Raw genomic sequence first — 26,998 nt, 5'->3', positions numbered from 1 at the left:
TTGATATAAGAAGTTAAAGTTGTTGGTTGTATTAAGCCTGGCAAAGCGGGGTGTCAAAAAGCGAGGGAGTGCATATGTCCAAGGAAGGGGGGGAGAAGAAAAAAACATGTGATGTTTATTTGTTAAATGCTGGTTTAAAGAAAATGAGCAAAACAAAATGAAAAAAATATATAAAAATGGGTACTTGTGCTATTATAAAGTTGTTTAATGTATAATATGCCAAAGTAAAATGCAACAGGTCCGGGTAAGGGAAGGTCTGCGGGACCAAAGGAAAGTGTGAGATCCGGTAGGGATCTAAGAGCTGAGGAGGTCTGGGAGACCGGGACACCGACCATGACATGTAATTGAAAGAAGGGTAAATGAGTTGGAAGACGTGAGAGAGACAGCCGTCCTAGGTCAGGTCCCCAACACCACGGACACCCCTGAAGGAGGAAGGCGGGCGCTGGTAATGATCTGGAAGGTATGAGACCTCGATCATGGCATACCGAATAGTGGAAGGTGACAGTAGGGGAAGGTACACGCCATAGAGAGAATATGGGTGTACCTAGCCCAATTTGAAAGACGTTGTCATGTGGCGTGCGCGCTGGTGAGTAGCAGTAGGCTGCTCAGAGCATGGTGCTCCCAGTATGGTTCGGCCCCCCGCAGGTAGTGGGTTTGGCCCAACAGCTGGTCCGACAACAGAGTGTAGGTGAAGCTTCAGAACGACGAAGGCAGGGATGACAATTGTCGAGGACGACAATGGACAAAGGAAGGGGGAGTGTAGGGAAGGTGACCTGACGGACGGATGGACTAGTCAGAGTGAAGAAGGAAAGGTTTGCACAGTGTAGGTAGGTGTCAGTTATTACAGTGGGGAAACAGCCAGGAAAGTGTAGTGGACATGCAGTACCTTGGGTTGACCATTAGATGGCAGGGAGGAGTGTGAGCAAAGGACTTGACATCAGCTTAGGGCTTTAGAAACCGTTGGTCATGGGGGCGGGGTTACAGTGACAGGGGACCGGGAGAGCTATAAATACTGAGGGAGGGTTCCAGAAAGTTCCAGTCCCCAGGGGGAGCTCCAGTGACAGGAGGACTGCGACAGTCTGTGCGCTGTGAGGAGAATCTAAACCAGGGGGACTGAGGAGAGAGCACGTCAGAGGGGTGGTCCTGACAGGAAGAACCACAGAAGGGACGAGGCACTGGGTGTGAGACACCGTATTTGACACGACGACTGATCAGTGGAAGAGCTGTTGGTTTACGGGCCTAAGGCGGCCACAGTGACGGACCTGTCAGGAGCGTCGACGAGTGAGGAGGGGACGGTGTGTGCATACACGTCCCCAGTGTAACGTACGGTGTGTGAGAAGCGGCCCTGGAAACAGAGGGCCGTGAGTTGAAGGAAGTACAGTGTGGTTTTGAGGCCGTCAGGCGGACGGCGAGCGTGAATAAACTTGGACCTGTTGCACCCAGAACCTGCCTCCATCTTGTCTCTGTTACATCTCTGCGCGGTAAAGAGAGGGACCACCCCCCAGCTCGGCCACCGACCCTACAGTAGCGCCGGGTGTTGATGCGAGAGACTCGGGCGAGTTTCTTGCATTACACACGGTAGTGTGATCCCGGCCTAACAGACCAGCTAGCCATGTCCTGATGGACGACATAACTATTTGAGAGACTGTGAAATACTCCTGTTTTTTTATTTCTCCGGTTTATTAAGTGACAGATTCTCATAGCACTATTATGTAAACTGAGCACACACATTACATTATGATTTCTGCAGGACCAGTGGCATCTAATGTCCCAGCACTCCTCCCCTAACGTGTGTATTAGGCGAGCTGTTAGAAGACATGGCTGACCGGAGTGCAGCTCATCAGTGACCCTTAGGCTGTGTGCCCACGTTGCGTTTTTTTAAGTGTTTCCGCAGCGTTTGTGCCGGCTCAGACGCTGCAGAAACGCTTAAAAGAAGCTTCAAATTAATTTGCATGCGTTTTTGGCTTTTTGTGCCAATATATGCGTTTTTAAACGCTCAGGAATCGCTTAGCGGCTATAAACACAGCATGCTCATTAATTTCCGTATTGCTGAGCGTTTTTAGCCTTCCCCAATGTTCCCAGAAAACGCGTATCAAAAAACGCGTCAAAAACGAGCGTCTTTTTTGCAAAAAAAGCGCAAGAAACGCGCAGAAAAAAGACGCGCGTTTTCTGGGAAGGGGATCAGTTTCCTGAGCGTATAAAAACGCTAACGTGGGCACAGAGCCTCAGAGCTCCTGTCTTCGGCACATTGCTGTGGTGTGGTCGGAGTCTGACAATGCATCAGTAGCTGCTTGGATCAGGTTTTTTCTTAGATAAATAAGTTCTGCATTTGTAATGACATTTGCTAGACCATCAGCAAACAGGAGCCACATGAAGTAATGACCGTAGAAAAAAAAAGCTTTAAAAATATTCAATATATTTAACATTTCCTGACTGGAAATTGGAAGGAAGGTCCAACCAAATAGCAAAATTTATTTTCTTGCTTAAAAATCATTATTCTCAGCAGCACATAGTGCTGTGTAAACAGGACCTGTTCTGCTGAGAACAATGAGAGCCTATGTGCACCAGGTGATCTATTGCAGAACGTACAATGTGCATTGTTTAGGTAAATGACTGCTGATCTGGAAATATTTCCTGATTTATTTAGTGCCGTTGGTCAGTCTGTGCAGAGGGACACTTAGCCTAAGGCTACAGTCACCCGTGTGTGTGGCACGTCCTGGGTCTCGGACATCACACTGACTCAGAGTTTCATTAATCCTGACACACATCAGTTTTAATAATGGATCCATACTCCGGTCCAGGAGACGCAGAACACGTCCTATTCTCAGCCGCTGTGCAGATCAGACTCGGCCATTAAAGTCTATGTGAATCCAGGAGACACAGGTGACACACTGAAGACCGGCTCTGTACTGCAGAGATCCGTCAGTTTCACCCGTTTCTAACAGATCCATTAAATCAAGGGATAAAAAAAACTCCAGTCTACCTGCTTTAGTATAAAAAGAAAAAAATGGATGAGAGAAAAAACCAGAAGCAAATAGGATGACGTCTGAGAATAACATTGGTGAGTTTCTGTGACATGGACGTGTCAATGTAGCCTTAGGCTATGTGTCCACATAAGCAGAATTTTTCTTAGCAAAACCGGACTCCTTCGCAGGAAATCCACATTTTTTTTCACATTTTTTGTGCGTTTTTAGCGCGTTTTTTTTGCGCGTTTGTGGATTTTTTGCGTTTTTCCAGAGCATCCTAATACAATGAACACAGTAGCAAATCCGCAGATTTTCTGCAAAATTAATGAACATGCTGCGTTTTTTCCCGCGATGCGGTTTTTTTGCGGGAAAAAAAGCAGCATGTGCACAAAAATTGCAGAATGCATTCTAATAATGGGATGCTTAATGTATCCGTTTTTAAAGCATTTTTGCAGGGGAAAAACGCTAAAAAAAGTGAAAAAACATGAAAAATCCTGAACGTGGGCACACAGCCTTACAGTTATCAGGCTGGGACATTACTATTACCTCTTTAATTTCTCCCAGTAATATAATGGCATGATCATAAACTGGTGGCTGTTCTCTGAACTGAGTCTCCAGGCAATCCCAGAAGGCTTTATGCACAATATCCCGAACTGTTCTTTCTAGACTACAAGAAAAAAAAAGAAAAATATATTAAAATCCAGTTTTAACAATAGACATGGCTACAAGCCTCTGCACTGGCATGTAGACATCACAGGAGGCGACGGCAGGCCGGGCCCAATCCCTATTGTAACGCTCAAGAACAGAGATCTGCAATGCTCCGCAGCCACGGTAAACCTCTCCTGCCAGGAGTCTGCGAGGAGGCCGCAGTCGTCCTTTGTTTTTACGACATTTCAGTATAATCAGAATTGACATCATTTACCACAAATCGAGGACAACCTAATGATATAAAAAGATAATTCTCTACATAAATCAGATAGAGAAATGTATTTTCCGTTTTAGAAGCACATTTCCTGGCCTGGATAAGAACAAAGACATCTTTGTTATGGACAGACAAAGTCATGTAAGTATCCAGCGATGTGTCCTCCCACGGGCACCAGCAGTGAGACAGTGTTCGATTGGAGGACCCTGCACTCTCCTCTTGTCTACTGCTGACATGGTGACAATTGCTGCCTTCATTGTCCCGCTTCTTCCCGCTAGGCCCAGTGGAGGGGAACATTGCTGGCTTGCTGTAAGGCGTTACCGTAACAAGGAAAAGGGGAATTTGCATTTCCTCCTAAATTAGAAAACAATGTCCAAATCTTTTACATCATTAGAAAAATCCCCCTTAACCAACTTGGGGCTGGCAACTAACTATTAAAAGGAAATTGTCACCAGGTTTCCACTGTATAAGCTCAAGACACCACCCTTGAGTCGTCTTGACCATCACTACAGCAACCTGTTAAACGCCCGGCTCCCTGCACATCAGAGAAAATACTTTATATAACTATCCCGTGTCGTAAGTTAATTCGCTTGGTCTGCTCTGATGGATGTCAGTACCTTCTCCATCACCGGCTCTCCTGCCTGTCTGTCGACTCCTACGTCATCCATATGTTGAGCCTGCGCAGCTCCTGTTCTCTGCGGTGCAGGTGCGAGAGTTTTGCAGGCTGGAGATCAGTGATAAGAGAATTTCTGCTTTGGTATTTAATCGGCATTCTCTTATCTTTGCCATTGTGGAAAAGGAACACAGAATAACGCCTCATTCAGGCATCCATGTACCACGGACAATCATGGTCCGCATATGGACTGTGATGCATAGTCGTCTGAATGAGGCTTGGGAGCATCAGACCCGCTCTTCAGAGGAGGATTAGTCATTTAACCCCTTCACGACCAATGACGCCACATAGGCGTCATGAAACCTGGTTCAAATCTGACCAGTGACGCCTATGTGGCGTCATGACTTCAAAGCCCCCCTGCGGGTCGGGTGACCGGGGACACTGAAAGGTCACCCGACCCGCAGATACAGGGGGCTTTGTAATTCACCACAGGGGGCGTGGCTTCGCCCCCACGTGACTACGATCGCTCTGATTGGCTGTTAAAAGTGAAACAGCCAATCAGAGCGATAGTAATATTTCATCAATGAAAATTGATGAAATATTACAATCCAGCCATGTCCGACGCTGCTGTAGCATCGGACATGGCTGGAGACACCGATTCCACCCCCCCCCCACCGGCGATCGCCCCCCCGCAACTGAATGACAGCGGCGATCTGCCGCCGCTGTCATCATCTGCCCCCCTCCCATTCCCTCTGCTCCCCGCCAGCCTCCGATCCCCCCCTCACCCCCCCGGTACCTCCTGAGTCCCCCCGTCCCTCCCGGTGTCCCTCGGGTCCGGATGATGGGCGCCGCCATCTTTGAAAATGGCGGGCGCATGCGCAGTGCGCCCGCCTGAATCTGCCGGCTGCAGATTCCATTCTTTCATTTTGATCACTCTCAGAGTGATCAAAATGAAAGAAAAAGTAAATAAGCCCCCCGATTATCACCCCCATAGGTAGGCACAACTAATAAAATAAAGAAAATATTTTTATTTTTATTTTTCCATTAGGGTTAGGGTTAGGGTTGAAAAGAGGGTTAGGGTTAGGGTTGAAAAGAGGGTTAGGGTTAGGGTTAAAAAGAGGGTTAGGGTTAGGGTTGAAAAGAGGGTTAGGGTTGAAAAGAGGGTTAGGGTTGGAAAGAGGGTTAGGGTTGGAAAGAGGGTTAGGGTTGGAAAGAGGGTTAGGTTGGAAAGAGGGTTAGGGTTAGGATTGGAAAGAGGGTTATGGTTGGAAAGAGGGTTATGGTTGGAAAGAGGGTTAGGGTTGGAAAGAGGGTTAGGGTTGGAATTAGGGTTAGGGTTGGAATTAGGGTTAGGCTTGTGGTTAGGGTTAGGCTTGTGGTTAGGGTTATGGTTAGGGTTGGGATTAGGGTTATGGTTAGGGTTGGAATTAGGGTTAGGGCTGTGGTTAGGGGTGTGTTGGGGTTAGGGCTGGAGTTAGAATTGAGGGGTTTCCACTGTTTAGGCACATCAGGGGGTCACCAAACGCGACATGGTGCAACCATTGATTCCAGCCAATTTTGCGTTCAAAAAGTTAAACGGTGCTTCCTCCCTTCCAAGCCCCGACGTGTGCCCAAACAGTGGTTTACCCCAACATATGGGGTATCAGCGTACTCAGGAAAAATTGCACAACAACTTTTGGGGTCTAATTTCTCCTGGTACCCTTGGGAAAATAAAAAATTGGGGGCTAAAAAAATATTTTTGTGGAAAAAAATTTTTTTTCAATTTTCACGTCTCTGCGTTATAAACTTCTGTGAAGCACTTGGGGGTCCAAAGTGCTCACCAGGCATCTAGATAAGTTACTTGGGAGGTCTATTTTCCAAAATGGGGTCACTTGTGGGGGGTTTCTATTGTTTAGGCACATCAGGGGCTCTGCAAACGTAATGACGACCGCAGACCATTCCATCAAAGTCTGCATTTCAAAACGCCACTACTTCCATTCCGAGCCCTTACGTGTGCCCAAACAATAGTTCCCCCCCATATATGGGGCACCAGCGTACTCAGGTCAAACTGTACAACAACTTTTGGGGTCCAATTTATCCTGCTACCCTTGTGGAAAAAAAATTGCTGGCTAAAAATCATTTTTTTTGAGGAAAAAAAAAATATTTTTTATTTTCACATCTCTGCGTTATAAACTTCTGTGAAGCACTTGGGGGTTCAAGGTGCTCACCACACATCTAGATAAGTTCCTTAGGGGGTCTAGTTTCCAAAATGGGGTCACTTGTGGGGGGGTTCCACAGTTTAGGTACATCAGGGGTTCTGCAAATGTAACATGATACCCGCAGACCATTCCATCAAAGTCAGCATTTCATAATGTCACTACTTCCCTTCCGAGCCCCGACGTGTACCCAAACAGTGGTCATCCCCCACATATGGGGTATCAGCGTACTCAGGACAAACTGGACAACAACTTTTGGGGTCCAATTTATCCTGCTACCCTTGTGAAAAAAAAAATTGCTAGCTAAAAATCTTTTTTTTTGAGGAAAAAAAAATATTTTTTATTTTCACGGCTCTGCGTTAATAAACTTCTGTGAAGCACTTGGGGGTTCAAGGTGCTCACCACACATCTAGATAAGTTCCTTGGGGGGTCTAGTTTCCAAAATGGGGTCACTTGTGGGGGGGTTCCACAGTTTAGGTACATCAGGGGTTCTGCAAATGTAACATGATGCCCGCAGACCATTCCATCAAAGTCAGCATTTCATAATGTCACTACTTCCCTTCTGAGCCCCGACGTGTACCCAAACAGTGGTCCCCACCCACATATGAGGTATCAGCGTACTCAGGACAAACTGGACAACAACTTTTGGGGCCAATTTATCCTGCTACCCCTGTGAAAAAAAAATTCCTGGCTAAAAATCATTTTTTTTTTGTGGAAAAAAAAATATTTTTTATTTTCACGGCTCTGCGTTATAAACTTCTGTGAAGCGCTTGGGGGTTCAAGGTGCTCACCACACATCTAGATAAGTTCCTTGGGGGGTCTAGTCTCCAAAATGGGGTCACTTGTGGGGGGGTTCCACAGTTTAGGTACATCAGGAGCTCTGCAAATGTAACATGACACCCGCAGACCATTCCATCAAAGTCAGCATTTCAAAATGTCACTACTTCCCTTCCGAGCCCCGACGTGTGCCCAAACAGTGGTTCCCCCCACATGTGGGGTACCAGTGTACTCAGGACAAACTGGACAACACATTTTGGGGTCTAATTTATCCTGGTACCCTTGTGAAAATAAAAAATTGTGCACTAAAAATAATTTTTTGAGGGAAAAAAAATTTTTTTTATTTTCACGGCTCTGCGTCATAAACTTTTGTGAAGCACTTGAGGGTTCAAGGTGCTCACTACACATCTAGATAAGTTCCTTAGGGGGTCTAGTTTCCAAAATGGGGTCATTTGTGGGGGAGCTCCAATGTTTAGGCACACAGGGGCTCTCCAAACACAACATGGTGTCCGCTAATGATTGGAAGTAATTTGCATTTCAAAAAGTCAAATGGCGCTCCTTCCCTCCTGAGCCCTGCTGTGTGCCCAAACAGTGGTTCCCCCCCACATATGGGGTACCAGCGTACTCAGGACAAACTGGACAACAAGATTTGTGGTCCAATTTCTCCTGTTAGCCTTGTGAAAATTAAAAATAGTGTGCTAAAAATCATTTTTGAGGAAAAAAAAATTATTTTTTATTTTCACTGCTCTGTGTTATAAACTTTTGTGAAGCACTTGGGGGTTCAAAGTGCTCCCTACACGTCTAGATAAGTTCCTTAGGGGGTCTAGTTTCCAAAATGGGGTCACTTGTGGGGGAGCTCCAATGTTTAGGTGCACAGGGGCTCTCCAAATGCGACATGGTGTCCGATAACGATTGGAGCTAATTTTCCATTCAAAAAGTCAAATGGTGCTCCTTGCCTTCCGGGCCATGCCGTGCACCCAAACAGTGGTTTATGACCACATATGAGGTATCTGTGCACTCAGGAGAAATTGCTCAACAAATTTTAGGATCCATGTTATCCTGTTGCCCATGTGAAAATGAAAAAACTGAGGCTAAAAGAAAATTTTTGTGAAAAAAAAGTATTTTTTTTTTTTACAGATCAATTTGTGAAGTACCTGGGGGTTCAAAGTGATCACTATGCATCTAGATAAGTTCCTTGGGGGGTCTAGTTTCCAAAATGGGGTCGCTTGTGGAGGAGCTCCAATGTTTATGCACACAGGGGCTCTCCAAACACGACATGGCAACCGCTAAATATTCCAGCATATTTTCCATTCAAAAAGTCAAATGGCGCTCCTTCCCTTCTGAGCCGTGCCGTGCGCCCAAACAGTGGTTTATGACCACATATGAGGTATCGTTGTACTCAGGAGAAATTGCCCAACAAATTTTAGGATCCAATTTATCCTGTTTCCCATGTGAAAATGAAAAAATTGATGCTAAAAGAAAATTTTTGTTGGAAAAATTAAAATGTCCATTTTTTCTTTCCACATTGCTTTAGCTGCTGTGAAACACCTGAAGGGTTAATAATCTTCTTGAATGTAGTTTTGAGTAGCTTGAGGGGTGCAGTTTTTAGAATGGTGTAACTTTTGGGTATTTTCTGCCATATAGACCCCTCAAAGTGACTTCAAATGTGAGGTGGTCCCTAAAAAAAATGGTTTTGTAAATTTTATTGTAAAAATGAGAAATCGCTGGTCAACTTTTAACCCTTATAACTTCCTAACAAAAAAATATTTTGTTTCCAAAATTGTGCTGATGTAAAGTAGACATATGGGAAATGTTATTTATTAACCATTTTGTGTCACATAACTCTCTGGTTTAACAGAATAAAAATTCAAAATTTGAAAATTGCAAAATTTTCTAAATTTTCACCAAATTTCTGATTTTTTGACAAATAAACGCAAAAATTATCAACATAAATTTACCAATAACATGAAGCCCAATATGTCACGAAAAAACAATCTCAGAATTGCTAGGATCCGTTGAAGCGTTCCTGAGTTATTACCTCATAAAGGGACACTGGTCAGAATTGCAAAAAATGGCCTGGTCATTAAGGTCAAAATAGGCTTGGTCATGAAGGGGTTAAGCACTGATGGGGGGGAATGGGAGAGCATTATGTCTTATTAATCACAGGTAAGGCTAGGCTCACATTTGTATTTCTGCAGAAATATGACATACAGTACAGACCATAAGTTTGGCCACACCTCATTCAAAGAGTTTTCTTTATTTTCATGACTATGAAAATTGTAGATTCACTCTGAAGGCATCAAAACTATGAATTATCACATGTGGAATTACATAATTAACAATTAAAAAGTGTGAAACAACTGAAAATATGTCTTATATTCTAGGTTCTACAAAGTAGCAACCTTTTGCTTTGATTACTGCTTTTCACACTCTTGGCATTCTCTTGATGAGCTTCAAGAGGTAGTCACCGGAAATGGTTTTCACTTCACAGGTGTGCCCTGTCAGGTTTAATAATTGGGATTTCTTGCCTTATAAATGGGGTTGGGACCATCAGTTGTGTTGTGCAGAAGTCTGGTGGATACACAGCTGATAGTCCTACTGAATAGACTGTTAGAATTTGTATTATGGCAAGAAAAAAGCAGCTAAGTAAAAAAAAAGAGTGGCCATCATTACTTTAAGAAATGAAGGTCAGTCAGTCCGAAAAATTGGGAAAACTTTGAAAGTGTCCCCAAGTTCAGTGGCAAAAACCATCAAGCGCTACAAAGAAACTGGCTCACTCACCCCAGGAAAGGAAGACCAAGAGTCACCTCTGCTGCGGAGGATAAGTTCATCCGAGTCACCAGCCTCAGAAATAGCAGGTTAACAGCAGCTCAGATTACAGACCAGGGCAATGCCACACAGAGTTCTAGCAGCAGACACATCTCTACAACAACTGTTAAGAGGAGACTTTGTGCAGCAGGCCTTCATGGTAAAATAGCTGCTAGGAAACCACTGCTAAGGACAGGCAACAAGCAGAAGAGACTTGTTTGGGCTAAAGAACACAAGGAATGGACATTAGACGAGTGGAAATCTGTGCTTTGGTCTCATGAGTCCAAATTTGAGATCTTTGGTTCCAACCACCGTGTCTTTGTTCGACGCAGAAAAGGTGAACGGATGGACACTACATGCCTGGTTCCCACCGTGAAGCATGGAGGAGGAGGTGTTATGGTGTGGGGGTGCTTTGCTGGTGACACTGTTGGGTATTTATTCAAAATTGAAGGCATACTGAACCAGCATGGTTACCACAGCATCTTGCAGCGGCATGCTATTCCATCCGGTTTGTGTTTAGTAGGACCATCGTTTATTTTTCAACAGGACAATGATCCCAAACACACCTCCAGGCCGTGTAAGGGCTATTTGACCAAGAAGGAGAGTGATGGGGCGCTACGCCAGATGACCTGGCCTCCACAGTCACCAGACCTGAACCCAATCGAGATGGTTTGGGGTGAGCTGGACCGCAGAGTGAAGGCAAAAGGGCCAACAAGTGCTAAGCATCTCTGGGAACTCCTTCAAGACTGTTGGAAGACCATTTCTGGTGACTACCTCTTGAAGCTCATCAAGAGAATGACAAGAGTGTGCAAAGCAGTAATCAAAGCAAAAGGTGGCTAAGTTGAAGAACCTAGAATATAAGACATATTTTCAGTTGTTTCACACTTTTTTGTTAATTATATAATTCCACATGTGTTAATTCATAGTTTTGATGCCTTCAGAGTGAATCTACAATTTTCATGGTCATGAAAATAAAGAAAACTCTTTGAATGAGAAGGTGTGTCCAAACTTTTGGTCTGTACTGTATGTGTAAGACATACCGTACATGAAAAATGTATGCAAGCATGTTTCATATATTAGTCTACCGTTGGTCTGAGTTTCAATGTTTATTTCCACCCATGTCTATATACTTTGGTTTTTTTAAGTATCTTTTGTAAATTCATTTCTCATGTTGCTTTTAATGGTATAGGTTAGAAATTGTAGACGGTTTAGATTAATTAAAACCTACTGCTGCATGGTTCAATACATCTACCATTAAGAATAATGGAGAAAAAAAAAACAAGTCTTCCATACTTTTTTTAAGCTACGGTAATAAACGTGGTCAACTTGCACTGAACAAATGTGAACCTAGTTAGTGGTCGTTGAAGACATTATTGTGGCATGAATGTATTTTGTTACAGTAGCGGGCGATCGTATCACTAGTGGATGTGGACCCACTGAGCCAGGGCCGGGCATACCCTGGAAGGGTGTGACTAAGCGACTACCTGGTGTTCACTAGTAAGTCAGGTGATGAGGCTAGGCTTGACCACAGGTAGTCGGCAGGTACCACTCCAGGACATTCATAGAGTCTGCAGCATGGTACGGGAGGGCAAAGACCAAGCGAAGTCAGAGAGGCTGAGGTCAGGGTAGGCACCAGAGGATGAGAAGGAATAACCAGAGTAAGGAGTAGAGAGGTCAGGAAGGATGTTTAGGCACGTTGGGTCAATAAAAGAGAATCAATATAAGCAAATGCACAAATAGGACTATCAGATGAACTAGCTAGAAACAACGTTCGAGCAGGAAGTGGTGGGGGAGCTGCATGATATAGACCATGCTATCATGGGATAGGCAGGGGAAGCTAACCTTTGCAGGACACAGCAGGGTTAAAATCCTGCAGAGACCGGCCACACACCCCTAAGGCATGATAGAAGCTACATGCAGGTGCAGCACTGCTGCATGAAGCAGGAAAAAACGCATGGTGAGCAGAGCAGTGCTAGGAAGGCCTGTAAGTCACAGCCGAGATATTAGGAGTTTTTTTTCCATTATTCTCAATGAGAGACATATTGAAACAGACAGCAGTATATTTCAATATGTTTTCCTGTCTGTGTCATTAAAAGTTAATTGAGAAAAAAAATTACGAATTTAGATGTAGATGAATTTAGATAATATACATTACATTTCAGTATTCTTGGGGGGATCCTCGGGATTGGGACTGGCCTAGACCTACCACATGATTTTATGAATCTTGATATCCATCGATTGGCCAGAAGGATACAACTATACAGTACCCCTAAAGCTGATACTTGTACCTTAAGGGTACTAGTAGTCAACCCTAGTTCAAGCCCAGTCTTAAGGAACTCTAGGATCGGACCAATTGGAGGCTTTTGACCTAACAGGTTCCCTAAAAACTCCAGGAATTATTCCCACGTTCTGCCGTAAATTCTCGTTGTAATAGGTTTTCTACTTTTTACCAAGGTGGAAACTACCCCTGGTGAAAACTCCCTGTCACTTAATATTGTCCTTTCAAATTCCACGCTGCTAGATGGAAGTCCTTTACTTGAGTGTGGAACATCGGCCCCTGTGTAAGAAGGTCCAGGATTTTTGGCAAAATCCATGGATCTGACAGTAACATTACTCTTAGTAGGGAAAACCATGGACTTTTTTGTCAGAAGGTGGCAATCAATATGACACTCGCCTGATCCTCCCAGATCTTTTTCACGACTGCTGGAATCAACGCTATTGGAGGAAAGACGTAAGCAATCCTGAAGTCCCAGGGAATCTGGAGGGCATCTACCACATACGGGGTTTCATTTGGGTTTACCTTTCTTTTGTTTCTGTCAGCAAACAACTCTATCTTTGGTAACCCCCATATATGGACTATCTGCTAAAAAACTGACGAGCTTAGGGCTCATTCCCCCTGTTTCAGCTTGTTGCTGCTCAGAAAGTCTGCCATGGTGTTCTCCACCCCCCACTCCTTATGTGCAGTGCTGTAAGGGACAAAATATGTTGCTCTGCTATCTAGAATATTTTGCTTGTCGGTTCCATTAGGGAATGGAACCTTGTTTTCCCCTGGTGGTTGATGCAAATTTGGCAACCCAGGAGGAGAGGAAGAAAGCCTTCTAGAGCCCTTCCCACTGTGCATAATTCCTGTAGGTTTGATGACCTTCCTTTTTCAGGGCGTGCCCATGACCCATGAATTGCATGACTTTTCAGGTGTGCCCCCCAACCCGAGAGGCTCACGTCCATAACATCATTGACTGGCCTCACCCATTGGACCCATTAAGTTAAATTTTCCCGGTTGGCCCACCACATGAGGGAGTTTCTAAAACGCCCTTTTAGCGATCTTTGTGCAGACATGATATCCCACTGGAGTTGTCTGGTGTGGAATTTGGCCCATCTGACTGCTGTGTTGCAGGATTTTAGGATTCCCAACAGGGACATAGCTTTCCTTAGGGACATCTTTGAAAGCTCTATGGCTGGTGAGGCCAGGTTCACAACTTTGTCCACCTTGTCCTTGGGTAAGAAACAGGCCTTTAGTTCGGAGTTCAGAACTGGAGTGGGATGTGATAGTAAGCATCCTTTACGTCGACCACCACCATAAAACAATTGCGGTGAAGAAGATTTATGGAAGTATTCATAAACTCCATCTTGAAAGTATGATTTTTTTATCCAGTGATTGAGACCCTTCAGACTGATGATGGTCCTGAATGAGCCATCTGGCTTTTTTTTCCAAAAAGAGGGGGGAACAAAATACCCTTCCTTTTTGTTGGCCTGAAATCTCGCCTAGGACTTGCCACACTTCCTTCTTTCGCCCGGAGGACGTCCCCTACTAAATTTCTTCCTCTGAAGGGAAGTCTTGCTCGACTCTCCTGAGAAAGCGGGAAAACTCTTTTTTCTTATCACCGGCCTTTTCTGGGATGTCGTCCAACTTTTTCCTAAACAAAAATTCGCCATCACTGAGTATGGAGCACAACTCACTCTTCGATTGTAAATCTCCCGGACAGCCCTTGAGCCACAAGGCTGGTCTTGCTGCATTAGACAGACCAGCAGACCCTTGCTGCTAGCTAGGCAGATGTGTCCGCTAGGACTGTTGTGGTTCCGTGCAACAGGGTCAGGCTGGACAAGATCTTTTCCCTTGAGGTCTTGCTCTTGAGCTGTTTCTCCAGCTGTTGTAGCCAAACCATAAGGCTGCGTTCACACGTCGTGTTTTTTTTCGCGGCGGTTTTTAAAGCGCGATTTTGCCGCGAAAAAGCAAAAAAAAAGCATCCCATGCAAACCTATGGGATTCTGCAATGCTGTGCTAATGCTGTGGATTTTCCCGCGGCGAAATCGCATTGCGGAAAAAAACGCAGCATGCTCATTATATTGCGGAATCGCGGCGATTCCGCTCACATAGGAATGCATTGTTCTGCTTACTTTCTGCATGTGGCTGTGCCCAACATGCGAAAAGTAAGCAGAACATTTGCGGATGGTACCCACAGTCCGGAGGTAGAGGCTGTGGGTACCATATCCCTGTAAAAAATAGAATTAAAATAAAAAAATCGGGTTATATTCACCTTCCGATGTCCCGCGCAGCGTCCCCAGGCTTCAGCGATACATGCGGCAGGTCCCGTTCCCAGTGATGCATTGCGATAATGACCTTTGCTGACGTCGCTGTCTCGCGATACTGTAGCGGACCGCGACGTCATCAAAGGTCATTACCGCAATGCATCACTGGGAACGGGACCTGCCAGAGCATCACGGAGGTCTGGGGATGCTGCGCGGGACATCGGAAGGTGAATATAACCCGATTTTTAATTTTTTTTTTAATTATTTTTAACATTAGCAGCCTCAATTGTAAAAAGTTGGTCACACTCGTCAAACACGATGTATGACGAGTGTGACCAACCTGTCAATCAGTTCTCCAAGCGATGCTACAGATTGCTTGGAAAACGCTAGCATTCTGCAAGGTAATTACGCTTGCAATCGCTAGTTTTTCCACGGGGAAATCACGGGAATTTAAAATGCGATTTTCCCGCAGATAGCCATGTGAACTTAGCCTAAGGGTCAGTGTGGAACAAGCTAGGCGATTGCCGGCTTGAGACCTCCTGCTGTTGCTTCCCACATGTGTCTCAGTTAAATATCCGCCTTTTTATCCTACAGGTCCCTGAATCTTCAAAGGGTAGTACTGACCTCTTTGATAATCTGAATACTGCACCATCTTTCCTAGGAAACCTTGTCCCATAGCTCTGAATCTTTTTCCTTAAAAGGATATCTCCTTTCAGAGGACGAGGGCAAGGCCCCAGTCCTCTCCGGTCTCCTCCATTCTCTGCTAATGAATGCTTGCATCTTATTATTGACCGGAAAGGTCAATTCTTTTCCTCTAACCCTCAAACATCATGTCCTGAAGAGATTTATCTGTCTTCTCCTCCTTCAGGCCCATTGTTGCCCTAACGGCCTTAAGCAGCTTATCCGTGTTATCCACTGGAAAAAACGCAGTCTGCCCCCCATGTCACTGTCAGAGGAGGATGAGGACGCAGACTCGCTATAATATTGTCCTTCTGATAACCGTGCAGAGGAGTCAGAGTTAGAAGAAACTTCCCTAAGTTTTTTCTTCCCTTTCTATAATAGGGATTTTAGGGAGCCCTCCACTTCAGATATAATAACGGACCGAAGGCTTGCTGCAAAGTCAGGGGTTTCCTCACCAACGGTCCTGTGGATGCATACAGAGCAGAGGTCTTTCTGCCAATCCACTGCTAGTGGGTTTTTGCACATCACACACTCCCTTATTCCTCTTCTTAGCGCTTGTTTTCCTAGGCCTCTCCTAGTGATTTAAACAAATAAGGAGCCTATTAACAAATGGTGGCATTCACGAAGATCACTCACCACCGTCACTTATAAGTACCAGATTCGGAGGCTGTTGTGGAACACATAGTATATCCTCTCTGAGGAGTCTTGAGATGCTCAGCTTCTCTGCTCCTACCATTTGAACGGCTGCTTCCCCTGTGTCCACGTTGATGGCGAATTACTGCTGCTGGTGGTTATATACCCAAAAGAAGGGAAGTACACAAACCAAGATAAAATATAAATATTTTATTGGTGTTAATCAGATAAAAGGAAATAATAATACAGAAAGGGGCATAGAACCTGAGACAGAGTGACTTCTGAGCAACCATATAATAAAAAAATCAAGTGAAACAGGTAAGTACATGAATTATGTCAAGAAAATATCATCTACGGACCCCCTAGGAAAAAGCAACAGCGAAACGCGTGTCAGGGTTTTCCATCCTGAGCATCCTCACCCAGACAAGTACTGGCAGCACTTTCGGCAACCCCTCTGCTGTAACTCCACTGTTGCAATGGTCTCTATGCACCTTCAAGCACTTGCACTTTAATACATTGTGTATTGACTCTGGTGAGCATTATTTTCCTTACTCTACCACATGCAACACATTATTCTAATACCTACTACCCTGCTTTATGTATAGGTTTGCATCTTTTATTTATACTGTTTTCCTTTTTAGTGCTCTGCCAGCGTACTTTTATGCTAATATTTATATCTTTATACCGCAACTGTGCTGATAGTAATTCTTACACTGGGTTGATACTATAATTTCACTCACAGTGTTTGGTTATATTTTCCTGACATTTCTGATTTACACAAATAAAATATATATATTTTATCTTGGGTTGTGCACTTCCCTTCTTTTAGGTATATTTTCTATTTTTGGAAGTTTCCCTATATACTCCGTTTTATGGTCTTTAATTTGGTTTTTGCTGCTGGTGGTTGACTGGATACTTGTTAACAAACTAGTGCACTGGAGCCTAAGCAGCATTCTGTCCTCTGATCTTCCCTTAAGAAGGGGGAGCCAGCGCCATATTGTGTCTCTCTTTGGTTCCATCGATTCCCCCCCTCTAATGAAAGCTGGCCTGCACTCCGTCATGAGTGTCCCCGCCGGTGACAAGTAGGGCGGCGCCATCTTCTTCTGGCGGACCCCTGGCGTCACACAAGCATGCCCATATCCAGTGTGCTTCACACCTGTGATGTCAGCGGTGCATACCAGATGTGCCTCCAGGCTACATCATAGCAGAGAATGAGCTGGGTATGTTCAGCAGGGGGAGGATGGCGCGGCGGTCCGAGACAGGCTTCTGACATGCCTGTGCCGCCGGCACCCGCACATACATCAGCCCCGGGGGGACCCATGGACGTTACCACAGTGGCACCTTAAGACTAGCGCCACAGGTACGAAGCCTGTTCTTCGGACACCGGGACAGGCCTGGGAAAGTTTTTTCCCTTTAACAGTGGATTTCAGCACAAGGTTCCCATGAAAAACAGGAAACCAACTGATGTGGGGAGAGAGCTAGCACCCTTTTATTTCAGTAGGTTTCTTGTCCTTGCTGAGCAGAGCCCTCTCTCAGGTGTGCTGTCATGGGTGAGCAGAAAATAAAAGAAAATAAGAATTTAAAAATCCCATTGCATCTTTGACTTTTCTTTTGATTTTGACATACCCCCAGAATCCTTTTTTATTGCTTTTGGCCTCCCTTGCAAGCCTCACTTCAATACTGGCTTTAGCTCTTCTAACGCTTGCCCTACATACCCCATCTTTCCATCTAATATACACTTCTTTTTTTCCTTTTTAACAAGTACTTAAGTTCTGTGTTCATCCATCCTGGTCTCTTTAAATGCTTCCAATTCTTTCTTCTTTTTGGGATTGTTACTGATTGTGTTGTGAGAATTTCATTTAGCAAAATCTGCCATCCTTCTTGGACATTTCTGTCCTTTAGCACATTCAGCCATTGGATCTTCCCTACGCTCTTTTGGAGTCCATTAAAATTTGCCTTTCTGAAGTCCAACCTTAAAGTTTGAGTCCTTGCTGTTCTTCCTCTTCATGTAATCAAAAATTCGAGGATAGCATGATCGCTGCCTCCTACATTTTCAGCCACCTTTACTTCCTCTACCATTTCCTCCTTGTTGGAAAGAATTAGGTACAAGATTGCAGCTCATCTTGTTCTCATCTACCTTTTGAAACCAAGAGAAGATAAGAATTTTCTGGACCCATTACTTTTGCCTGAGATTTCCAACAAACATCTGGATAGTGAAAATCTCCCATGATCAATATGTTGTACTTTTTTTTTTAGAACAGACATCTGATGAAAAAAGAGTTCATCCATATCTTCAGTCTGTCCAGGTGGCCTATAGAAAACACCTATCATGGTGCATTTTCTGTTTTTCTCTACTTGTATTCTTTCCCAAACAGTTTCTGCAGAGCTACCATTCTCTGAAGATTGGATCTCTGTGGAGATATACGGTTTCCTAACATATAATGCAACACCTCCTTCCTTCTTGTTAATTCAGCTTCTAATAAATAAGTTGTAGCCTTCAAGGTTTGTATCCTAATCATGTGTATCATCCCACCAAGTTTCAGTGATGCCTATGACATCATATCTCTCTTCCTATGCTAGCAGTTCCAATTCTCCTTGTTTGTTTCCTATGCTCTTTGCATTTGTATAGACACATTTTAGGTTGCAGTCGATTTCTCTTGCTCCTCTATTTTCAGTCCGAATTTTTCATTTTTGTTCTTTATTTCCACTTCTAATTGCAGGGTTCTCAAAAGAATTCATTAGCTGAAAATATTTTTTTTTCCTGTGATGATCTTTATTGTAACTGAAGTATGCAGAATAAGCTGTAGACATTTGAACCCCAAATGTGTCAACTGTGCAATGTACATCGTATTTGTATAATTTGTTTTAGCAGTAATATTTTACATAAAAGTTTCAGTATAATTCACACAGATGCCATGCAGAGGCAGAGCAATATGGGATATGTGTAACAAAAAAGCATCTGGGCCCTGGTTGCTAAAATTGCCTCAATCACTCTTACAAATAAAGAGGCAATGGTTCTATAAAAGGCAAAAATTAGTTAAAGCTCTTGGACTCTAAGAAAATGTATATAAACTTATTTGCTTTAAGTTACAACTGAAGTTCTGAGAAGGTGAATGTATGGATGGACCAAGGTTCTGGGGATACCAAATCTTACCTGCCCTGAGGCAGCTCCTCAGGTTTGATCTGAAAACCTCCATTGACCACAATCTCATGAGCCAAAGCCATGTTGGTGACCCCTTTAGCTGCATCCATCAGTTCTTCCACGGAGACAAAGCGAGGTGGGCTGGCTGCAAGACACACAATGAAGTCAGTATATGTCCCGAGCCAACATTCTGCTGCTTGGTAAACAGAACAATAGGACCATTAGAAGGACTTCGCTTGTGGCATACAGTATGTCAAACCTATAATAAGACAATAGTTAAAGAGCAATTTCTGTTGAGAAACTAATGATCCTGAAGCAAGATAAAATAAATACATAGTAATCCTACATATGGGTCTATCCCACTGACTGCCTCCTCTTAAAGCTATAAGCCAGGTGGACATTCAGAGGCGTACACAGAAATCATGGGGCCCCATAGCAAAAGTCTGAATGGCCCCCCCCCCAAAAAAAAAAAAAAAAAAAATCAACAGGTGCTCTTGACTCCAGGCATGCATGTTATAGGTCAAACATCCAGCCACAGCAGCACAGAGGATGTCAGGAGAGTCAGCCACAGCAGCATACAGGATATCAGGAGAGATATCCACAGGAGCACAGAGGATGTCAGGAGAGCCAGCCACAGCAGCACAGAGGATGTCAGGAGAGCTAGCTACAGCAGAACAAAAGATGTCAGGAGAGTCAGCCACAAAAGCACAGAGATAAAAGCACAGAGGATGTCAGGAGAGACAGCCACAGCAGCACAGAGGATCTCAGGAGAGACAACCACAGCAGCACAGAGGATGTCAGAAGAGCCAGCCACAGCAGCACAGAGGATCTCAGGAGAGACAACCACAGCAGCACAGAGGATGTCAGAAGAGCCAGTCACAGCAGCACAAAGGATGTCAGGAGAACCAGCCACAGCAGCACAGAGGATGTCAGGCGAGCCAGCCGCAGCAGCACAGAGGATGTCAGGAGAGCCAGCCACAGTAGAACGGAGGCTGTCAGGAAAGCCAGAGATAAAAGCACAGAGGATGTCAGGAGAGACAGCCACAGCAGCACAGAGGATCTCAGGAGAGACAACCACAGCAGCACAGAGGATGTCAGGAGAGACAGCCACAGCAGCACAGAGGATCTCAGGAGAGACAACCACAGCAGCACAGAGGATGTCAGAAGAGCCAGCCACAGCAGCACAAAGGATGTCAGGAGAACCAGCCACAGCAGCACAGAGGATGTCAGGAGAGCCAGCCACAGCAGCACAGAGGATGTCAGGAGAGCCAGCCACAGCAGCACAGATGACGTCAAGAGAGGCCCAGCCACAGAAGCACAGAGGATATCAGGAGAGCTAGCCACAGCAGAACAAAGGGTCTCAGGAGAGCCAGCCACAGAAGCACAGAGGATGTCTTGAGAACCTGCCACAGCAGAATGGAGGATGTCAGGAAAGCCAGCTACAAAGTCACAGAGGATGTCAAGAGAGCCAGCCACAGCAGCATACAGGATATCAGGAGAGCTATCCACAGCAGCACAGAGGATGTCAGGAGAGCCAGCCGCAGCAGCACAGAGGATCTCAGGAGAGACAACCACAGCAGCACAGAGGATGTCAGAAGAGCCAGCCACAGCAGCATACAGGATATCAGGAGAGCTATCCACAGCAGCACAGAGGATGTCAGGAGAGCCAGCCACAGCAGCACAGATGACGTCAAGAGAGGCCCAGCCACAGAAGCACAGAGGATATCAGGAGAGCTAGCCACAGCAGAAAAAAGGGTCTCAGGAGAGCCAGCCACAGAAGCACAGAGGATGTCTTGAGAACCTGCCACAGCAGAATGGAGGATATCAGGAAAGCCAGCTACAAAGTCACAGAGGATGTCAAGAGAGCCAGCCACAGCAGCATACAGGATATCAGGAGAGCTATCCACAGCAGCACAGAGGATGTCAGGAGAGCCAGCCGCAGCAGCACAGAGGATGTCAGGAGAGCCAGCCACAGTAGAACGGAGGCTGTCAGGAAAGCCAGAGATAAAAGCACAGAGGATGTCAGGAGAGACAGCCACAGCAGCACAGAGGATGTCAGAAGAGCCAGCCACAGAAGTACAAAGGATGTCAGGAGAACCAGCCACAGCAGAACAAAGGATGTCAGGAGAGCCATCCACAGGAGCACAGAGGATGTCAGGAGAGCCTACCAAAGCATCAGAGGAGGATGTCAGGAGAGCCTGCCACAGCAGCATAAAGGATTTCAGAAGAGGCCCGGCCACAGAAGCACAGAGGATGTCTTGAGAGCCTGCCACAGCAGAACAGAGGATGTCAGGAAAGCCCGCCACAAAAGCACAGAGAATGTCAGGAGAGCTAGCCACAGCAAAACAAAGGATATTAGGAGAGCCGGACACAAAAGCACAGAGGATGTCAGGAGAGCCAGTCACAGCAAAACAAAGGATATTAGGAGAGCCGGACACAAAAGCACAGAGGATGTCAGGAGAGCCAGTCACAGCAAAACAAAGGCTATTAGGAGAGCCGGAAACAAAAGCACGGAGGATGTCAGGAGAGCCAGCCACAGCAGCACAAGGGATGCCAGTGGAGGAAGCCACTGCAGCACAGAGTATGTCAGGAGAGGCAGCCACAGCAGCACATATGACGTCAGGAGAGGCCCAGCCACAGAAGCACAGAGCAATCCACACACACACACACCTGCAGTGCATGCAGGGCCCCCTCCACCCTCCACAGTGCGTGCAGCCGGGCCCCCCTCCCTAAGGTGCAAAGTGCCAAGCTGCCAGCACAGTGAGGGGACACATTTAACAAAAAAAATCCACCCCCAGCCGGGCTCACCATCTTGTGTGTGTGTCCACCCTCTCCCTGAGTGAGAGGCTCATGAATGTTTTCTGCTTCCTGCAATGCAGGTGTGCTGCTCTCTGGCTGCCAGGAGGCGTGGTGTTCTTATGCAAATCCAGCCAGAGACTTCAGCCAACTGCTGACCAGGAAACAAGGAAAGGGGAGCTTCAAGGGGGTATACAGCGGCCGGCGCTTACATTTAGTTAAAGGAGATAGTACTGTGTCAGCACAGCTGCCAAACCACAGCGGCCATCGTGGGCCCCCTCACCCATCCGTGCCCCCTCACCTGTCCGGGCCCCATAGCAGCTGCGTGGTCTGCTACTTTTGACCATACAGCTCACATCCCACTGTGATAACTACAATACCAGATATTTGACTCCTTGGTTGTTGTCGCTAACAGCGTCTGTGGCATCTAGCTGGATGGTCAAATGCCTATGCTTACACAACCAGACAGCTGTGACTGGACAAGGTCGGACTTTGGAAACACACCATTGGCAAGAGGAATAGTAACACCTAGAAGGCAAAGTATTCATAAATTTCCAGGGAGAATAATGGAGTACACAGCTCCAAGGAATGATTCTCTGCTCTGAAGTATTAGACATGTGAGGAGAGTGGACAACTCCTCTAATGGCCACTGATTGTACAAATAGCCTTAGCTGGAAGAGAAGTAACACTCACCCTGTCGGACATTCTCTCTGTGCGGACTTGGGGTGCTCTGCCGGATTCTCTTCCGCACTGATTCCTCGGAGACATCGGCACTGTTGCTGCGCCCAGCTCTGCTGGGTTCATCTGATGATTCTTCTCCAGTCTGTGATTTATCAGGTTCAAAAGGCATGATCCTGTAATGTCAAGCAAAGAAAGGGAAGATTATCTCCCATAATGTAAAGCTCAACGCTACTCCATGATGGTCTAAATACTTACACTATATATTTAAAGGGGGTTGTACAAGCCAAAAAACTTTACTGAGGCATGCATGTAGTGAAAATAACAAAGAGGTATTCTTCCCTAATGTCACCCTCCTATAAGAAGTTGTATATGGACGGCCATCCATACTATTTGCAGATCAAAAAGTTGGTGCCTCTGTACTCTTCTACTTTTTCTAGGTTATCCCAAAGGTGTTCGGTGGGGTTGAGGTCAGGACACTGTGCAGCTGGTCACATTATTCCAAACCAACCTCGCCCAACCATGCCTTTATGGACCCTGCTATCTGCACTGGGGCACAGTCACGCAGGAACAGAAATCAGCATTCCCAAACTGTTCTCACAAAACTGGAAGCTAAAATTGTCCAAAATGTCTTGGTGTGCAGATTCCCTAGATTTCTCTTCACTGGAAGGACAAAGGCCTACCGCTGAAAAACAACGCAATAGCATTATCCCTCCACCACCAAAATTTACAGTTGGCACATTGCAGTCTTTTAAGTAAAAATCTAATGGCATTCACCAAACTCAGACCCTGTCCAGACACCAGATAGTGAAGCATGATCCGCCACTACACCAACACGTTTCTACTGCTCCAGTAGCAGCATGCATTACACCACTCCATTCAATACGTGATATTTGACTTGGTGATGTGAGGCAGCTGCTCCCATGCCATAAAGCTCCAGCCACAATGTTTTTTTGTGCTGATGTTAAAGGGAATCTGTCAACCATTTTTGCGATATGATGTAAAGATATCATTCAATTTAGTGTCACATAAGCATTATAGCAGTACTTTTGATACCCCCTATCTACCCACCTTTGATGCATAAATACAGTTTTTAGCTCTCCTGCGGTGTTTGTAAATCTCCTCGGTCCGGTCCGATGGGTGGGGCTTATTGTTCCTCTCTTCCCCCCTCCTGGTTTGCGCTACGCATTTATTTGGTGGAATTCCTGCGTTCACATAGATTTAGCACACGTGCGCATTCAAATGTCCTCCCACGCGTGCGCAGTATGCTTTGCCCAACTGTGGGCAAAGCATAAAACCATTATTGCGCATGTGCCGGCATACGCCATTACGTTCTATGGCCCTGAAGTATCGCAATACCTGAATATTGAGGATGTTAACTGCAGGTAATTCACAGAACGGAGGGCACGGGTAGGGTGGTAGACTGAGACAAGGGAAGAGATGTAGGGTGGTGCTGAGCCATGGAGTGCTTTGTGGGTGAGGGTAATAAGTTTATTTTGGATTCTGGCGTGGATAGGTAACAAGTGTAATGACTGGCACAAGGCAGAGGCATCGGTGTAACGATTGGTGAGAAATATGATCCTGGCTGCAGCATTCAAGACAGATTGGAAAGCGGAGAATTTGGTAAGAGGGAGACCGATTAGTAGAGAGTTACAATAGTCCAGATGAGAAAGAATAAGAGAAGCAGTAAGAGTATTTGCAGAGTCGAAAGTAAGAAAAGGTTGAATTCTAGAAATGTTTTTGAATTGCAGATAACAAGAGCAAGCCAGTTATCGGATGTGGGGTTGAATGAAAGCTCAGAATCAAGTATGACCCCAAGACAGCGGGCATGTTGATGGGGAGTAATGGTAGAACCACACACAGAAATGGCAATGTCGGGCATAGGTAGGTTAGTAGAGGGAGGAAACACAAGGAGTTCAGTTTTTGACAGGTTCAGTTTCAGATAGAGGGAGGACATGATGTTAGAGACAGCGGTAAGACAATTACTGGTGTTTTCTAAAAAGGCAGTGGTCCTATCAGGTGAAGAAGTGTATAATTGGGTGTCATCAGCATATAGATGGTCCTGAAAACCAAATCTATTGATTGTTTGACCAATAGAGGCAGTATACAAAGAGAAGAGGAAGGGGCCTAGGACTGATCCTTGAGGAACCCCAACAGTAAGATGTAGATGAGAGGAGGAGGAGCCAGAAAAAATACAGTGAAGGAGCGGTCAGAGAGATAGGAGGAGAACCAGGAGAGAACGGTGTCCTTGAGGCCGATGGAGCGAAGCATAGTGAGGAGGAGCTGATGATCCACAGTGTTGAATGCTGCCGAGAGATCAAGGAGAATTAGCATGGAGTAGTGACCATTAGATTTAGCTTTTAGTAGATCATTAGAGACTTTAGTGAGAGCAGTTTCAGTAGAGCATAAAAGTAAAAACCAGGTTGTAGAGGGTCAAGAAGAGAGTTATCTGAGAGCTAGCAGATAAAACGGGAGTGGACCAGGCGTTCCAGGAGTTTAGAGATGAAGGGAAGATTAGAGACAGGTCTGTTGTGAATTCGCTTTCTGGCCTACCTCTGGTTACTGCTGAAGGTGGTGGAGCTGGTCAGGTTGACGGAGGGGTTGCGAGTTCTCTTTCTGGGCTCCCTTTGGTGGTTACTGGAGGTAAATGGAGCTGATCTGATTAACAGAGGCTTGCCACCTGATAATGAGGACGACGATGGGAGATTTGGGGTTTCAGACTGGATTTAAGACAGCCGACTCCCTCTATCCCTGCTGGTGATTTTTTCCTGCCTCCTGAGGTCTTAGTTTCCAGCTCAGTCCCTGCATGTTCAGCTAAGTGTTCTTTTGCTATTCTGTTCACATTTGATCTGGTTTTGTCTATTTCAGATTTACAGTGGGGCAAAAAAGTATTTAGTCAGTCAGCAATAGTGCAAGTTCCACCACTTAAAAAGATGAGAGGCGTCTGTAATTTACATCATAGGTAGACCTCAACTATGGGAGACAAACTGAGTAAAAAAAATCCAGAAAATCACATTGTCTGTTTTTTTTTCATTTCATTTGCATATTATGGTGGAAAATAAGTATTTGGTCAGAAACAAAATTTCATCTCAATACTTTGTGATATATCCTTTGTTGGCAATGACAGAGGTCAAACGTTTTCTGTAAGTCTTCACAAGGTTGCCACACACTGTTGTTGGTATGTTGGCCCATTCCTCCATGCAGATCTCCTCTAGAGCAGTGATGTTTTTGGCTTTTCGCTTGGCAACACGGACTTTCAACTCCCTCCAAAGGTTTTCTATAGGGTTGAGATCTGGAGACTGGCTAGGCCACTCCAGGACCTTGAAATGCTTCTTACGAAGCCACTCCTTCGTTGCCCTGGCGGTGTGCTTTGGATCATTGTCATGTTGAAAGACCCAGCCACGTTTGATCATCAATGCCCTTGCTGATGGAAGGAGGTTTGCACTCAAAATCTCACGATACATGGCCCCATTCATTCTTTCATGTACCCGGATCAGTCGTCCTGGCCCCTTTGCAGAGAAACAGCCCCAAAGCATGATGTTTCCACCACCATGCTTTACAGTAGGTATGGTGTTTGATGGATGCAACTCAGTATTCTTTTTCCTCCAAACACGACAAGTTGTGTTTCTACCAAACAGTTCCAGTTTGGTTTCATCAGACCATAGGACATTCTCCCAAAACTCCTCTGGATCATCCAAATGCTCTCTAGCAAACTTCAGACGGGCCCGGACATGTACAGGCTTAAGCAGTGGGACACGTCTGGCACTGCAGGATCTGAGTCCATGGTGGCATAGTGTGTTACTTATGGTAGGCCTTGTTACATTGGTCCCAGCTCTCTGCAGTTCATTCACTAGGTCCCCCCGCGTGGTTCTGGGATTTTTGCTCACCATTCTTGTGATCATTCTGACCCCACGGGGTGGGATTTTGCGTGGAGCACCAGATCGAGGGAGATTATCAGTGGTCTTGTATGTCTTCCATTTTCTAATTATTGCTCCCACAGTTGATTTCTTCACTCCAAGCTGGTTGGCTATTGCAGATTCAGTCTTCCCAGCCTGGTGCAGGGCTACAATTTTGTTTCTGGTGTCCTTTGACAGCTCTTTGGTCTTCACCATAGTGGAGTTTGGAGTCAGACTGTTTGAGGGTGTGCACAGTTGTCTTTTTATACTGATAACAAGTTTAAACAGGTGCCATTACTACAGGTAATGAGTGGAGGAAAGAGGAGACTCTTAAAGAAGTAGTTAAAGGTCTGTGAGAGCCAGA

General features: G+C 45.3%; 1 protein-coding gene across 1 annotated transcript in view; it reads right to left on the bottom strand.

The window, feature by feature from the left end:
* TCP11L1 (t-complex 11 like 1) overlaps window positions 1–26,998 on the bottom strand; it is a 168,350-nt gene that overhangs the window by 78,481 nt on the left and 62,871 nt on the right. The window contains exons 3-5 of the mRNA XM_073576337.1: window positions 22,754–22,914; window positions 19,277–19,409; window positions 3,513–3,633 (exon numbers count right to left, since the gene is read on the bottom strand). Of these exons, the coding sequence (XP_073432438.1) occupies window positions 3,513–3,633; window positions 19,277–19,409; window positions 22,754–22,910 (411 nt within the window). The 5' untranslated portion in view covers window positions 22,911–22,914. The remainder of the gene's footprint in view (window positions 1–3,512; window positions 3,634–19,276; window positions 19,410–22,753; window positions 22,915–26,998) is intronic.

Source organism: Dendrobates tinctorius, unplaced genomic scaffold (assembly GCF_039654945.1).
Source record: "Dendrobates tinctorius isolate UK_male_01 unplaced genomic scaffold, ASM3965494v1 ptg000048l, whole genome shotgun sequence".
NCBI lineage: Eukaryota > Metazoa > Chordata > Amphibia > Anura > Dendrobatidae > Dendrobates > Dendrobates tinctorius.
The sequence above is the reverse complement of the archived record's forward strand: the minus strand, read 5'-3'. Positions and strand labels throughout refer to the sequence as shown.